This window comes from Astyanax mexicanus, chromosome 3 (assembly GCF_023375975.1).
Source record: "Astyanax mexicanus isolate ESR-SI-001 chromosome 3, AstMex3_surface, whole genome shotgun sequence".
In the NCBI taxonomy this organism is placed as follows: domain Eukaryota; kingdom Metazoa; phylum Chordata; class Actinopteri; order Characiformes; family Acestrorhamphidae; genus Astyanax; species Astyanax mexicanus.
The window spans coordinates 60,529,525-60,544,599 of NC_064410.1; the positions used below are offsets into that span (position 1 = coordinate 60,529,525).

Here is a 15,075-nt window from a genome sequence, read left to right on the forward strand (position 1 = left end):
ATGAAGAAGAATAATGTTAGTTGAGGTGATTAGGTTGGTATAAGAAGAACACTTTTAAGTTTTATTTTTTACAGTGTATGATCTATCTTGGTGTCAGCCTCCCTCGCCTGATCCTCGTCTATGCTTTAGCCTCCCTGGTTCTCGAGACCTCGGGTCACTGCGACTTTATGTTCCCTCGGTCGCCTCCGCAGCCGATTTCGCTCAGTTCTCACAATCGTGGCCAAAGATCCAGACTGGAAATGTTTTACTGGCATGTGAACAGTAATAAGAGGGCACAGAGGGGCAGGTCCAGGGGAAGGCTGGCACTAAACTGCGCTTCTTTAGATATTGACATTTTCACATAAAAACAGCCCCTGGGATCCACCGGCGACCATCGCTGCCCTGGACACAACCACATGAAGAGTAGGGAAACCTTGCTAAGGTCCTGCAAAGTGGATGCTGAGGTGTTGCTAGGTGGTTGCTTTGGTATCGCTGGTGTTTTGATAGCAGTTGACAGTCCTTAAGACAGTACACTGAAAAAAAATGACGAGTAATATTTACTTTCTGCATTTGCTTTTTTTAACTTTTTAATTTAATTTAATTTAAATTCCTTTTTTCTAATATTTATTTCAAATTTTTATCCCATTTTCTCCCCAATTTACAAGGCCCAAACATTAGGACTCTCCCTATCACATCAGGGGGGTGAAGACTAGCACATGCCTCCTCCAACATGTGTGAAGTCAGACTCCGCCTCTTTTTGAACTGCTGCTGATGCTGTAGCATTTCCGAGTAGCATCACAGTGCTAACGTTCGGAGGAAAGTGCAGCGACTCGGTTCTGATACATCAGCTCACAGATGCAGCCTTGTGCTGATCCACATCACCCTAGAAGTGATGAGGGGAAAGAGAGAGCGCCATCTACTGTACCCACCCAGAGAGAGAGCAAGACCAATTGTGCTCTCTCAGGGCTCTGGCAGCTGATGGCAAGCTGCATGACTGGGATTCGGACCCGCTGACCCACTCGGAGCCCCTTGTTTAACACTTGTTCTTAAAAAATGATTAAAAAAGATTTAATTTATGATTCGTTCTATTTTACATCAAATAATTAAAAGTAACTATGTAACCTTTACTCAACGTAATTTTTTTAATTGAGTGCTTTTTTTACTTTTACTCGAGTAGATTTTTAGCTGGGCACTTTTACTTAATTACAATTTTTTCAGTACTTTTTCCACCTCTGGTTCTTACCAATACCTGTAATTCAGGTCCATCACTTTCTGATTCTTCAATATTCAGAAACTCAAACCCACACCAGTCTCAGCCCCGTCCTGCTCTATAGAAATACAATCAGCAGCGTGACTCACTGAGGCCGTTATCTCAAAACCGAAAGAGGAATGTCTTTATTTGTTTTCGCTGGTTCATGTCTGACAAATCAGTACTGAAAAGACTCGACCTCTGGCTAAAGAACCGCTTCCAAATAACGCAGGGCATCATAATATTCACACGACACACAGGCCTTCAGAAGAGGAGAGCTGGAGTATCTCAAATCTGACATTCTGAGAGATTTTGAACTGTTGGGAAGATTATAACTGGAAGAGTGATAAGAAGATGGATGTGTCTTGTGATAGATAAGGTAACTGTGTTTTAGGAGCTGCTGAAAATGTTATTTAATATTATACTAAGCACTGTAAAGTAATATACAGCTCTGAAACAAATTAAGAGAGCACTTCAGTTTCTGAATCAGTTTCTCTGATTTTTCTATTTATAGATATATACTTGAGTAAAATAAACATTGTTGTTTTATTCTATAAGCTAGAGACAACATTTCTCCCAAATTCCAAATAAAAATATTGTCATTTTAAGTGTTTATTTGCAGAAAAATAACAAAAAATATGCAGAGCTTTCAGACCTCAAATAATGCAAAGAAAACAAAGAACTTAATATTCATAAAGTTTTAAGAGTTCAGAAATCAATATTGGGTGGAGTAACCCTGATTTTTAATCACAGTTTTTTTTCATGCATCTTGGCTTCATGTTCTCCTCCACCAGTCTTACACACTGCTTTATGCGTTTACTCCTTATGGCAAACACTTTTTTCACATAGGGCTAGATTGGTTTGGATAGTTTTTTTTTGCCTTAATAAATCATCAAAAAATCATCATTTAGAAAGTGTTTATATATATATATATATATATATATATATATATATATATATATATATATATATATATGTTTACTCAGGATATCTTTGACTGATATTTACGTTTTTTTTTTTTTTGATCATCTAAAACAAGTAAGAAAGACAGAAATGCAGAAAAAACAAAAGAAATCAATACCAAGAGGGGCAAATACTTTTTTTTCACTGTATAATACTGTATGTTTTGTGTTCTTACAGTGGTTTGAAATGTTTGTGCACCCCAGTTGAGTTTCATTTTTAATTTTCATTTTTTATTTCTTTATTTATTTTGTTGGTTGTTCGGATCAGCAATTTGAGTTAAATATATCATATCGCAGAAGAACACAGTGATATTTGAGAAGTGAAATTCAATTTATAGGATTTACAGAAAGAGTGCAACAATTGTTGAGAATCACATGGAAAAGTTGAAGCGCTGAGGCTGGATCCTTCAACAAGACAATGACCCTAAACACTAAACACTAATCACTGCTCAACATCTACTAAAGCACTAAATCCTTCATGCAGAGGAACAAGTACAACATTCTGGAATGATCATCTCAGATCATCTCAGTCCTCAATCCAGACCTGAATATTACTGAATTATTATCTGTGGTGTGATTTAAAGCAGCTGTTCATGATCAGAAACCTGAATCAAACCTGACTGAACTGGAGATGATTTATAAAGAAGAATGATTCAAAATCAAGAATAGACCTTCAACCAGAAACCAGACTCATTGGAAGCTACAGGAAGTGTTTAGAGGCTGTTATTTTTTCTGCAAAAGGAGGATCTACTACTATATAATATTGATGTGATTTTTCTATTAGGGCCCAAATGTATAAATTTTATACACCTGCTTAATTTAGTTTAAATAACCATTGCACACTTTCTGTAAATCCTATAAAGGTCTTAAACATTTAACTTCTCAAATATTACTGTGTTCGTCTACTATATATTATATTTAACTAAAATTAACTGCTGATCCCAACAACCAATGATTTATAAAGGAAACTTTTATATACCAGAACCTGGTCTATATTCAGTATATTCAGGTATTGAGGTCAGCTGACCTCATTATTTCAGCACATACTGTTGCTGAACCTAAACCTGCAGACCAACTGCAGCATCAACCAACCAACCTCACATTATTTACTTACTTAAATCCAGGTGGAGACTTTTTATTTTTTATTTTTTGGCCAGGCAGTGTATTTATTTCTTTTAAGGACAAAATAACAGTGTTGCTTTGCAGAAACTGAACATCTGATTAATTAACAGACTTCAGACTAGGGGTGGGCGATATGGCCCTAAAACAATATCATGATATTTCATGATATTTTCACAATAATGATACGCTTGGCGATATGACAAACCACTGAATTTCCTATAAACTTCTCAAACATTTCACTTCTCAAATATCACTGTGTTCATCTGCTATATAATATATTTAACTGAAATGAACTGCTGATCCCAACAACCAATGGTTTATGAAGGCAACTTTTATATACCATTGTATGTTCACTTGGAAATCAGATAACATTCTATGACGCATTTATGCAGAAAACCACTGAACTCTCAGAAAGCAGTCCTGATCTAAATATTGGGAAATATTAACACTGAAATATAGTCTATAGTCTGAGCTGTATTGGTTTGTGTAAGTCCTGAGGGCAGAGACAGTGCTGTAGACATTACAGCTTAATCGTGTCACCACTGACTCACAATCAGAAACCAGTAACTGACTGGAAATTTGAGCCGTTATCACTCTTTACACACTGACTGATTTTTTTATTCCCCCCAGTTTTCTTGATTGCCCTTCTGGAAGGTCCTGTTTTGTTTGGCCACATAATTTTTTCCCCATGGAAGCCTAAAAATGTGTTGCGTAAGTGTCATGCAGAAACGATTCCAGGACATTTTGTGTTTCTGCTATTTTTGGAGTAACAGTCTGTTCTACCAGCTGAAAACATTGAAATATGATGGCAGTTTTTTGTGATCCAATCTTACTCTGCTATCTTTTAAAAAACATTTGACATTTAAACTTAAAAAAAGCAGAATGGTTACATAGACAACATTATTGTTTTATTCTATAAACTACAGACAACATTTCTCCCAAATTTCTCAAATAATGCAAAGAAAACAAGTTTATATTCATAAAGATTTAAGAGTTCAGAAATCAATATTTGGTGGAATAACCCTGTTTTTTAATCACAGTTTTTTTTCATGCATCTTGGCATCATGCTCCCCTCCACCAGTCTTACTCACTGCTTTTGGATAACTTTATGCTGCTTTACTCCTGGTGTAAAAATTCAAGCAGTTCAGTTTGGTGGTTTGATGGCTTGTGATCATCCATCTTCCTCTTGATTATATTCCAGAGGTTTTCAATTTGGTAAAATCAAAGAAACTCATCATTTTTAAAGTGGTTTCTTTTTTTTCCAGAGCTGTATATTATAGGTGGTGGTTGCTAAGTTTCTGCAGAGTGGATGCTGATCATGAGGTGTTGCTAGGGGGTTGCTTTGGTATCCCTTTGGTGTCACTACTTCCACAAAATTAATATTTGTATAATTGTATTAATGCATACAATATGAAATGATATGGCACACCCCTAACTGAGATATTAAAAATTACAAGAATTTGATCAGATTTGTAACAGAAGTCAATGATCCAGAATATCAGGATACTAATCTCCATATATACAGGATTAAAGTAAAATAAATGATACTGGACAGATATAATCTGTCTTTAGTAGATATATAATGGGAAATGAGAACAGTGTGAATTTTTCTTTTGCTAAAACAGCAAAAAAATGATATTTGATGTGATAATTAGGGGTTTTCATGGTATAATATTGTTCACAATATTCAAAATTATATATAAATTATTGCGTACTAAGCGATATGGCGCACCCCTACTTAAGTCTTCAACCTTTCAAAACAGTGTGGATTTGAAACTGTTTCAATGGCTGGAAATCTATGAAATAAATTAGCTTAAGACGAATTTGACTGAATAATGACAATTAAACATCCAGAAGATGAGATGAATATTTATTCAGTATTATGAATCAGAATAACTGAAAAACATAACTTTTTAGCCTTCTTTTGTTAATATTTTTCCAACGTTTCCAACGTTTCCAGCGATAAACCCTGCAGTCCCGTGTGGCGCCGCTTGTTTGTTTTTTGTCGTTTTTGTTCATTTCTGCTCAGTGACATGTTTGGACGGGTCGAGCTCGTATGAGTGAGTCTATCTCTCGGGATGAGCTGGAACTCGTACAGAAAATACATAAAAAAAAAAGGGTGCAAGACTTGGCTGTTCCTTTATCTTTCGCATCAGGTTTCTCAGTATTGAAGTTCAATTGCAGTCATGGGGAACTGAGGGTTAACAGGGTTGACGGGCTCTGCTGTGGTGGCCACTCCCCCAGCTTCACCTGATTGGCTGAGCTGAGGCAGCAAGAGCTTGACTGAGAAGAAGAGAGAGAGAGTGTGGGAGGGAATGAGGGGAAGCGAGAGAGACTCTGAGAGAGGGAGTGAGGAAGTGAGTGAGTTAGCAGGGGAGGGAGGGAAGTAGAGAGAGGGAGGGAACGAAAGAACGAGTGGAGCTGGGTTTCTATCAACTCCACTCAGTCGCTGCTCCTGCTGAACCTCAGCACTCGCCAACGGTCCTCTCGCGCTCCATGGGACTCCAGACCCGGCCTCTGTCGGCCCCCTCGCTCGGCTCCATGGCCTGCCTCCAGGTTGAAGCCCCATCCGTCTGCAGGGGTAATGGTTCTTTTGCTAAGCTAATGCTAACCTGCTTCAGGGACTTATTTGAATTGAGCTGCTGGAGGGCATTAAAGCTAAAGCATGGTTTGACATGGGCTAATTTAAAAGAGTGAACAGGGGTTGACAATGAAACTGAAACACCTGGTTTTAGAGCACAATAATTGATTGTGGTGACGGACAGTTCTGGTGGAAACAGGAGAGTTGAGGTGCACAATGAATTCTGTCGTGATTTGACAGCCGTGTTTTTTATGTTTTTTTGGATACAATCCAGGTTAGCACCCAAACATCCCTTTCAGACAACTTCCTCTTACAGCATCCACAGTTAATCCTGTTGGATGTGGTTGGTCTTTCTTGGTGGTATGCTGACATTACCCTGGATACCGTGGCTCTTGATGCATCACAAAGACTTGCTGTCTTGGTCACAGATGCTCCAGCAAGATGTGCCCCAACAATTTGTCCTCTTTTGAACTCTGGTATGTCACCCATAATGTAATAGTGTGCATTGCAATATTTAGCACAGAACTGTGCTCTTACTCTGCTAATTGAACCTTCACACTTTTACTGCTCTTACTGGTGCAATGTGCAATTAATGAAGATTGGCCACCAGGCTGCTCCAATTTAGCCATGAAACCTCCCACACTAAAATGATGACAGGTGTTTCAGTTTCATTGTCTAACCACTGTAAGTGGGTGCATGAGTTTCTTACATTAGCGAGAATCTTTGGTACTTTTTTTAAGGATTCTTCAGTTTGAACCTATGGAGGAATATCTTAAGGTGCTTTGAAAAATGTGTTCAAACACCTTAAAGACCTTAAAGAGTTCAACCTCTAGAAGTTCCTCAATCGAACTAATTTTAACAGTGTAGGTGTTGGCGATAATGATGTTGATGATTTTTATCTCTATGATGATGGACCACTACATGATGTTTGGATTGGCTGAAGAGTTGTGTTGTGTATTTTTCCATTTCACTACACCCCGGATCTACTGTAGGTTATCAACGGTTTGATCTTGCATAGCCAACAAAGCATGAACCTCTATGTTATCTAAGGGTTTGACAAATGACTTGGCTGCTTTTTCAGTCTCCTAATGTGTGGCATCCATCTTCTTCAGAGCTTCTTTCAGGCTAGTTTTTTTTCCACTGCCATGCCTACCATGTTTGCCTGTAGACTCAAGCATATGGAGGATATTTCTGGATAGCACTCTTCTGTTGATGTACTGTATGGTGTGGCATGAAGTTCACAAACTCCACGAAGTCCGTCAAGCTAATGGTTGTTGGGATGTTGCCCACAGACATCACGAATACCATCCATCAGTTCCAGCAACAAGTGATAAACTTTATCACTTTTCCAAACTAACGCTCATAAAATAGCCTTCAGGCTCTACTACGAATTGTTTAAACCAGTCTAACGTCCACCTCTAACGTTCTTCTGTAAATCACTTACGCAGATCTTGCACAGAATCTCGAGTATTTATTATTTATTTCCGAAGGTAATGTCAACACAATTCTGTTTCTTAAACATACTCAATTCTGTCAGAGCCAGAAGGGCTCAGTAGCCATAACAAAGCCCGTTGGATTTAATTTATGTGCGGAACGTCCAGTACTCCAGCAGTGCTCTTCACTTGTTTCTCTTGACTCATTCCTCTCAAACAAGATTTGAGATTGAATCAGGCTGCACTGGTGAAAGTTTAGGTTCTTTGAGGGGATTTTAAGGGTTCTTCTATCTTTTAACTCCTTGAAGTGCTTTGAGGAACCTTTGAGAAAAGTTTTTTTTGAGAAGAAGTACCTTAAACTTTCCATCGTAGTTTTGCACTAAAGAAACTCTTTAAAAAAACGTTCTCCAGGTACTCCAGGTACTCCAGGTACGCATTTAACAGTGTAGAAGCAAGATGAACTGGTGGATACCATTTTTCTCCATTGTAGCCTGAATCAGAGTATGAACAGCCAAGCCATTTAGCTTGCTTGCATCATCCATGGGTCAACCAGGGTTCATGCATATACGAAAGCAAACCACCACCAGCAACACTACCAGCACTGACATCAGCCTCGAGAACATGAGGTGGACACCGGAAGACGATCAGATGATCAGATAAGGCTCCACATATTGCTCCACAGTTCTGGAGGGCTTGTAATCAGAAACTTTGCTTTCAGTGGGTAAAACCGGAGCATTGTTTAGTCCGTGGGGCACAACGTTGAATTCGAAAAGGCCTTTTTTCTTTGATATCGCAACCAAACAAAGGCACAACCCTTGCAATTTTCTTTCTGGACCCTCTCACAAGCCTCTGGCATGGGCCGTAATGGAAACATCTACAAGCACAGAGTGTTCTGATCTGAATGCAGTCCCCCATTACTGCCTTCCTGTCCCCCAGGCCTGAAGGGAGCTCAAGCCCATGTTGATCCTAGCCCCCCTGCACCGCCCTCACCCTCGCCTTCAGATTCGGCCTTTTCCCAGGCCTCGTTCTCACAGCGTTTGGGTTTATTTTCGCCAGGATGAGTCAGAGACCTACTCAGATGGAGTGGAAGATCTCCTGGGAACTGAGAAATAATTCTCAGTGGACCAGTCAAAAAAAAAGAAGAAAAATCAGCTCCTTCATCATCATGATCCTTGTGCAGGCTCAGCTAGGTGTTCCTGCACAATAAGGTCAGATCAGATCAAATAAAATTTATTTGTATAGTTCATTGTACAACTGGTGTTGTCACAAAGCAGCTTTACAGGACAACGAATCAAGCAAAACATTAAACATAGAAAAAACAGAATACAGAAACCCCAATGAGCGCGGATTGGTAAGGATTGGTGGTATGGTGAAATACTATTTTTTTAGACATTGTGGTTGAAGAATCTTTGTTGTAAGGTTGTTTGTACTGTAGATAAAATTGAGACATTTAGTTTAAAACAGCATTCAGCATCGTTATCATGCTCAGAAAGCACTTTACTGAGTTTACTACAGTTTACTAGATCTTTTCACTTTTCAACTGGCTTTAACTTTTCCAGCTAAAAGATGCAAGCTGTACAGGGCTAGGAAAGTAACGTTTGGTAACGTTAAGTTTGCAGCAATTATGTTTTTTTGGATTTGTCTGTCTCCATATGGTTTTAATTTAGTGTTAAATATATATTGCCTGAAGCATTGTGGCATGCTGAAGAATCTAAACGCATACCCAGAGTTTGTCAGGGTTTAAACTACAAGACCTAGCTTGCTGTATATAGCATATTGCTGTATGCAGGAACACCAAGTACAGCTCTGAAAAAATAGACTACTTACAATTATGAGTTTCTTTGATTTTACCAAATTGAAAACTTCTGGAATATAATCAAGAGGAAGATGGATGATCACAAGCCACCAAACCAAACTGAACTACTTGAATTTTTGCACCAGGAGTAAAGCAGCGTAAAGTTGTCCAAAAGCAGTGTGTAAGACTGGTGGAGGAGAACATGTCAAGGTGCATGAAAAAAACTGTGATTAATAACCAGGGTTATTCCACCAAATATTAATTTCTTAAAACTCATAAAACTTGTTTATGAATATAAACTTAAATAAATGCTCTAAACGACAGTATTTGTATTTCGAATTTGGGAGAAATGTTGTCTGTAGTTTATAGAATAAAACAACAATGTTCATTTTATTCAAACATAAACCTACAAATAGGAAAATTGGAAAAACTAATTCAGAAACTGAAGTGATCTCTTAATTTTTAATTAAGAGTGTACCAGAATACAAGTTATATACAGAACCAGTGACAAGTTTGGGCACACCTTACATTTTGTTGTTTTTAAAATGTATTGTATTGTAGATTAGAACTAAAGTTATTCAAAGTTATGAAAAAAAACATAATTATTTAGAATTTGTATTTTAGATTCTTCAAAAAGTAGCTTCTCTTGCTTACATACAGACAGTTTTGCTCATTTTAGCTGGATTTTCTCAGTCAGTTTTATGAGGTAGAATCACCTGGAATTCAGGCTTTCAGTTAACAGCTGTGCTGAACTCATCAAGAGTAAATTACTTGAATGTCTTGTCTCTTAATAAAGTGTTTGAGAGCATCAGTTAAAGTAAAGTAGTGAAGAGGTAGAGTTACAGGTATACAGTGAATAGTGAATATTTGAGTAATGTTCTAATCCAGGTTATGAGAAGCAAGAAATACTCAACTAAATAAAGAAATGAAGGTCAGTCAATCTGAAAACGAGCTTTTTTTAAGAACTTTGAATATATCGTGTATATATAAGTGGAGTCACTGCAAAGACCATAAATATGTTATAATGATGAAACTGGCACTCATCAGGACCACCCTAGGACAAGTTCATAAGTTTGTATTTTTTTGTTTGTTTAACACTTTTTTTTCTTTTAAGTTACTACATGATTCCTAATGTGTTCCTTCATAGTATGATAGATCGCTTTACTATTAATTTACTATGTAGGAAAAAAGATGAATGGTACTGTATATGTCTCACCTCTTACTGTACCTGTCTATTTATTGTTTAAGATTTAAGAGTTTAAACCTTTATATCTGATACTAAAGTGAGAAACACGGCCCACGTCATCATTTTCTACTCTAGCTCTACTCTACCACATTTCTCAGGGCATCACATCATCATCTGGCTCTTCGGACATGTTTACGGAGTTGTGGTTATAATGCTGAGTAACACGTTCTCGCACGAGTGTTTATAAATGTTTAAACTCAGCGCCTGTCCTCCGAGTTCTGATGACGGAAAAATAACTCTGAGCTCAGTCCAGGGATTTACAAGCCCTGCGTAATACTCCGTGTTTTGCTCTTGCGCCCAAAGCTTTTGCTCCTTTTTGATGTTCCAGAAGCTTAATGGATCAGCGTGTACCCATCCAGAGCAAGACTAAGCATCTCACTTTTTATGGCCGGCACTTTTTTTTCAGCCAGCGCTCGGCTGACGTCACGAGGAGCAGCTGATACCATCATCTACCATCATCACCGGGATGTTTTTTATAATAATAATAAACTTTATTTATATAGCACCTTTCATACATTAAAATGCAGCTCAAAGTGCTGTACATAGAAAAAGCAATCAAAACACTAATAAAAAAGGAAAAATGGAAAAGGAAAAAAATGTAAAATTAAAGATAAAAAGGAACATTCAAATAAGATGTAATAAAAAACGAAATAATATAAAATTAAAATGATAAAACTGTAAAAGGACAATAATACTAATACAATAAAAATTGTATTAAAAAAGATTGTGACTGTGAAATAAAACAATTAAAACACAAAACACATGGATTAATTATTAAAACAAGGTTTAAAGAAATATGTCTTAAGCTGCTTTTTGAAACTTTTTACTGATGATGCTTGTCTGATCTCAAGTGGTAAATTGTTCCATTTCTTTGGAGCATAAAAACAAAAAGCTGCTTCCCCACTTCTCTTCTCTTCTTATTAACTTTTGGTACTTTTGGTACTAAGAAGATTGGAGGAGCTAGATCTTAAGGAACGACTGGGAACATAAAGAGACAGACAATCTGTAATATACGATGGTGCCAATCCATTTAAGGCTTTAAAAACTAATAACAGGACTTTAAAATCAATTCTAAAAGATACTGGAAGCCAATGTAATGATGCCAGAACTGGTGTAATGTGTTCTCTCTTCCGTGTTTTTGTTAAAACCCTGGCTGCCGCATTCTGGACAAGTTGCACCTTATCAATCATCTTTTTTGGTAGACCAGTAAGTTGAGAATTGCAGTAATCAATTGGTGAAAACAAAAAAGCGTGCATGAGTTTCTGAGCATCAGAAATGCTAATGAAAGGTCTAACACGAGAAATGTTGCGTAGGTGAAAAAAGGCAGATTATTAGTCTTTCTTTCATCAGTACACTCTCGAAAATAGCCCGCCTCTCGCGCCAGCGTCTCACTGTAGCCGCAGCGTATGTCTGCTGTACGCGAGCTCTGAGGAAAACTGCTTCTTTCATTACTTTGGAATCAAAGTAATCCTCCAAAAACAGGAAAAAGAGATGAATAACCGTGTGAATAATCTTGGCTGTGGGTTTGCAAGCTATGGGTTAAATATATTTCAATGATAAACAGCCTGTTCTTCTGTTAGCTTTGGCCTCGGAGGGTTAATAAGTGATCTTGACATGCCTGGCTTGTGTTACTGCTTTAGAGAATCACTCTACCCGTGGTTTATTGGGAGGCACGGTGGCTTAGTGGTTCACATGTTCGCCTCCCAGCAGCACTGGGGTCTTGGGTCTTAAGTCCCTATCTGGGTGGAGTTTTCCATGTTTTCCCTGTGTCAGAAAAATTAACTACTTTAAATTGACCTTGTGGGAAGTTTGTAGTGCCTGGTGCAGTCCTCCAGGTGGACGGTTGTTTCCGGTTGAGAGTACGCTGTGCGCTATTGGCTGCCCCTTCTCACCAGTGTGTGGATGAGTGCTGAGTGTAAATAATTGTGTGTAAAAACGTGATTGTAAAGCATCCTTGGGTTTCGAGTAGCAGTGGGCGATATGGCCCTAAAATAATATTTTTGCGTATTTTTGCATTAACAGTACTCTTGGCGATATGATAAAACACTGAGTTTACATTTTTTTTCTATGTATTTTATTATAAATTATTTTATTATTGCATACAATATGAAATAACAAACCCCTAACTGAATATTAAAAAAATAAAATAATTTTATCAGATTTGTAACAGAAGTCAATGATCCAGAATGTCATGATACTAATAATAATACACTCCAAATATCTCCATATGTCCAGGATTAAAGTAAAATAAATGATACTGGACAAATATAATCTGTCTCTAGTAGATATTTAATGGGAAATGAGAACAGGGTACATTTTTCTTTTGCTAAAAACAGTAAAAAACTAAAAGTAGTACCCTGATGTGATAATTAGGGGAGGGTGATATGGCACGATATTTCAGGGTATAATATCGTTCACAATATTCAAAAATGTTGCAAATATTATTAATTAATTTATTGTTCCACCCACTTAGCTTTAGCAAAACTAAGGTCCAATCTCATTTCTCATTTGTACTCCAACCCCTTGTTTTCAAGAGTCTCACTTTCCTTCGGAATCGAGTTTCATGGGGAAGTGTTTGAAACCCTCCCCCTAAGAAACAGTACAATCTTTTTGTAACACATTGACACTACATTAAACTAAAGATAACAGTGGTTATCTTACATTTTATTAAGGAAATTAAGCAAAGGGAAGCATGAAGTGCTGTAAGATTTTGTGGGAAAACAAAACTGCACTGACTTTAGACTTGATAATAAAACACAGTGGATCAACACCAGCAGATGACATGTCTCTCCAAACCATCACTGATCATCAGTAAATTTTACATTTCATTTGTAAATCAAGGGATCAGAGTCTGGAGGAAGAGTGGAGAGACACACAGTCCAAACTGCTCGAGGTCTAGTGTGAAGTTTCCACCAATCAGTGATGGTTTGGAGAGACATGTCATCTGCTGGTGTTGATCCACTGTGTTTTATTATCAAGTCTAAAGTCAGAGCAGTGTTTTGTTTTTTTTTTCCGGAAAATCGTACAAAAATCTAAAGCTTTTACGGAGATGCAGATTTCATTTTCCAGCAGGACACTGCCAAAAGTATCAATTGGTCTTATATAATATTCTAATTTTCTGAGACACTGATTTTTGGGTTTTCATTGTCTTCATTGTCTAAAATAGATCATTCTAGTCAACAGGATGTTGGATGAAAAGAGTGAAAAGCGAGTGTTTAGTTGAGTTTAGTTGTGCAGGACTGAAAGCTGACCGTACTGTCTCTGCTCTCTTGCAGTCCTGCAGCTCCGACTCCAGCAGAGACGCACTCGGGAGCAGCTCGTGGAGCAGGGCATCATGCCACGTGAGTACCCGCTGCCCGCTCTGAATCCAAACAATCAGGTGCCACCCTGTTTAATGTGTACACACTCTATTAATCCTTCCTGAATCAGAGCCCTGGAGGCTAGAGGCTAGTAGAGAGGAACTGGCGGTTAGTTGAAGTCTAATGTGGCTTTGGGTTTCACACTCTGTCCTGGACTACACTTTTTAAAAATTAAGTTGTGAAAAAAGGTTCTTCAAGCCATGCCATAAACCATTTTGTGTGACAGCCAAGAAACGTGTATCTTCTACCTTAAAGGGGACATATCATACCTGTTTCTACACAAATTAGGTATTTTTCGCACTATAAGGCACACCGGGTTATAGGGACACTAGTAAGGAACAGGGGTGTCGCTATGTTTTACTTCTAATTCAGCCGGTCTCACTGCTGGGAAAAATTTTAAGTATGCCCTATAGTGCAAAAAATACAATAGATGGGCTATAAAAATGTGTTCATGAAGTACTTGCACAAGGACTTTGTCACTTTTATGCCAATAAGCTGTTGCTGGCCAGACCCCATGTTTACGCTGAGCGTTTGCACATGTTAGTGTCATCTTATGCTAAATGCCAAAACACTGCGATAGAAACACATTATTAAAACTCCTGTTATTTGAAATCTCTTACACCTTCATCAGCATCTAGATCCCTCCTTCAGACAAGGTCTGCTGACTAATCTATATATATATATATCATTAGCATTAGTATGTTACCGCTAGTAAATGCCACCAGACAGCGCTACACAGATTAACCTGGAGTGTTAAAACTAGTAAGCTAGGACAATATTAGCTAGTGGTTCGTCCCACATAGCTTGTTTTAACACGGTAAACACGCAGAACAATCCAATATACTCTGAACAGCAAAAGAGCTAGCACTTAGCGGCTAATGCAGTTAGCGACACATTATTAAAACTCTTGGTATTTTAAATCTCTTACACCTCCATCATCTGCTGACTTGCCACGGACAGTAGGTACAGATTCCTCCCTCAGAAGAAGTCTGCTGGCTAATCCTGCTGTGCACTGTCTCAAGTACCAGGTTCTCAAGTAGCATCACAACCAAACGTTAGTATTATAAAATTGGCATTCGCATTAGGACTCCCCTCATTAGGAAGAGCAAGAGTTTCCTCTGTTGTACAGGATAAGTTCATCAGAGTTACCAGCCTCAGAAACCGCAAGTTAACAAACAGATCCCCAGATGATAAGAGCATCTAAATGCTTCTTCAGAGAGTATTTTAGTTTGTTTAACACTGTTTTTAAGTTACTACATGATTCTTTATGTGTTCCCTCATAATCTGATAGATCACTTCTCAATTCATTTACTATGTAGGAGAGAAAAAAATATAAAGAATAACATTAA

At 37.9% G+C, this 15,075-nt stretch overlaps 1 protein-coding gene across 3 annotated transcripts in view; it reads left to right on the top strand.

The window, feature by feature from the left end:
- The window catches only part of mrtfbb (myocardin related transcription factor Bb), a 100,290-nt gene that overhangs the window by 42,487 nt on the left and 42,728 nt on the right, over window positions 1-15,075 (top strand). For 2 of the 3 annotated variants that reach the window (XM_049475947.1, XM_049475948.1), the window contains exon 4: window positions 13,643-13,708. In XM_049475947.1, the coding sequence (XP_049331904.1) occupies window positions 13,643-13,708 (66 nt within the window). Of the gene's footprint in view, window positions 1-5,715; window positions 5,894-13,642; window positions 13,709-15,075 lie in introns of those variants that run through there. The other variant, XM_049475949.1, reaches the window with a different exon arrangement.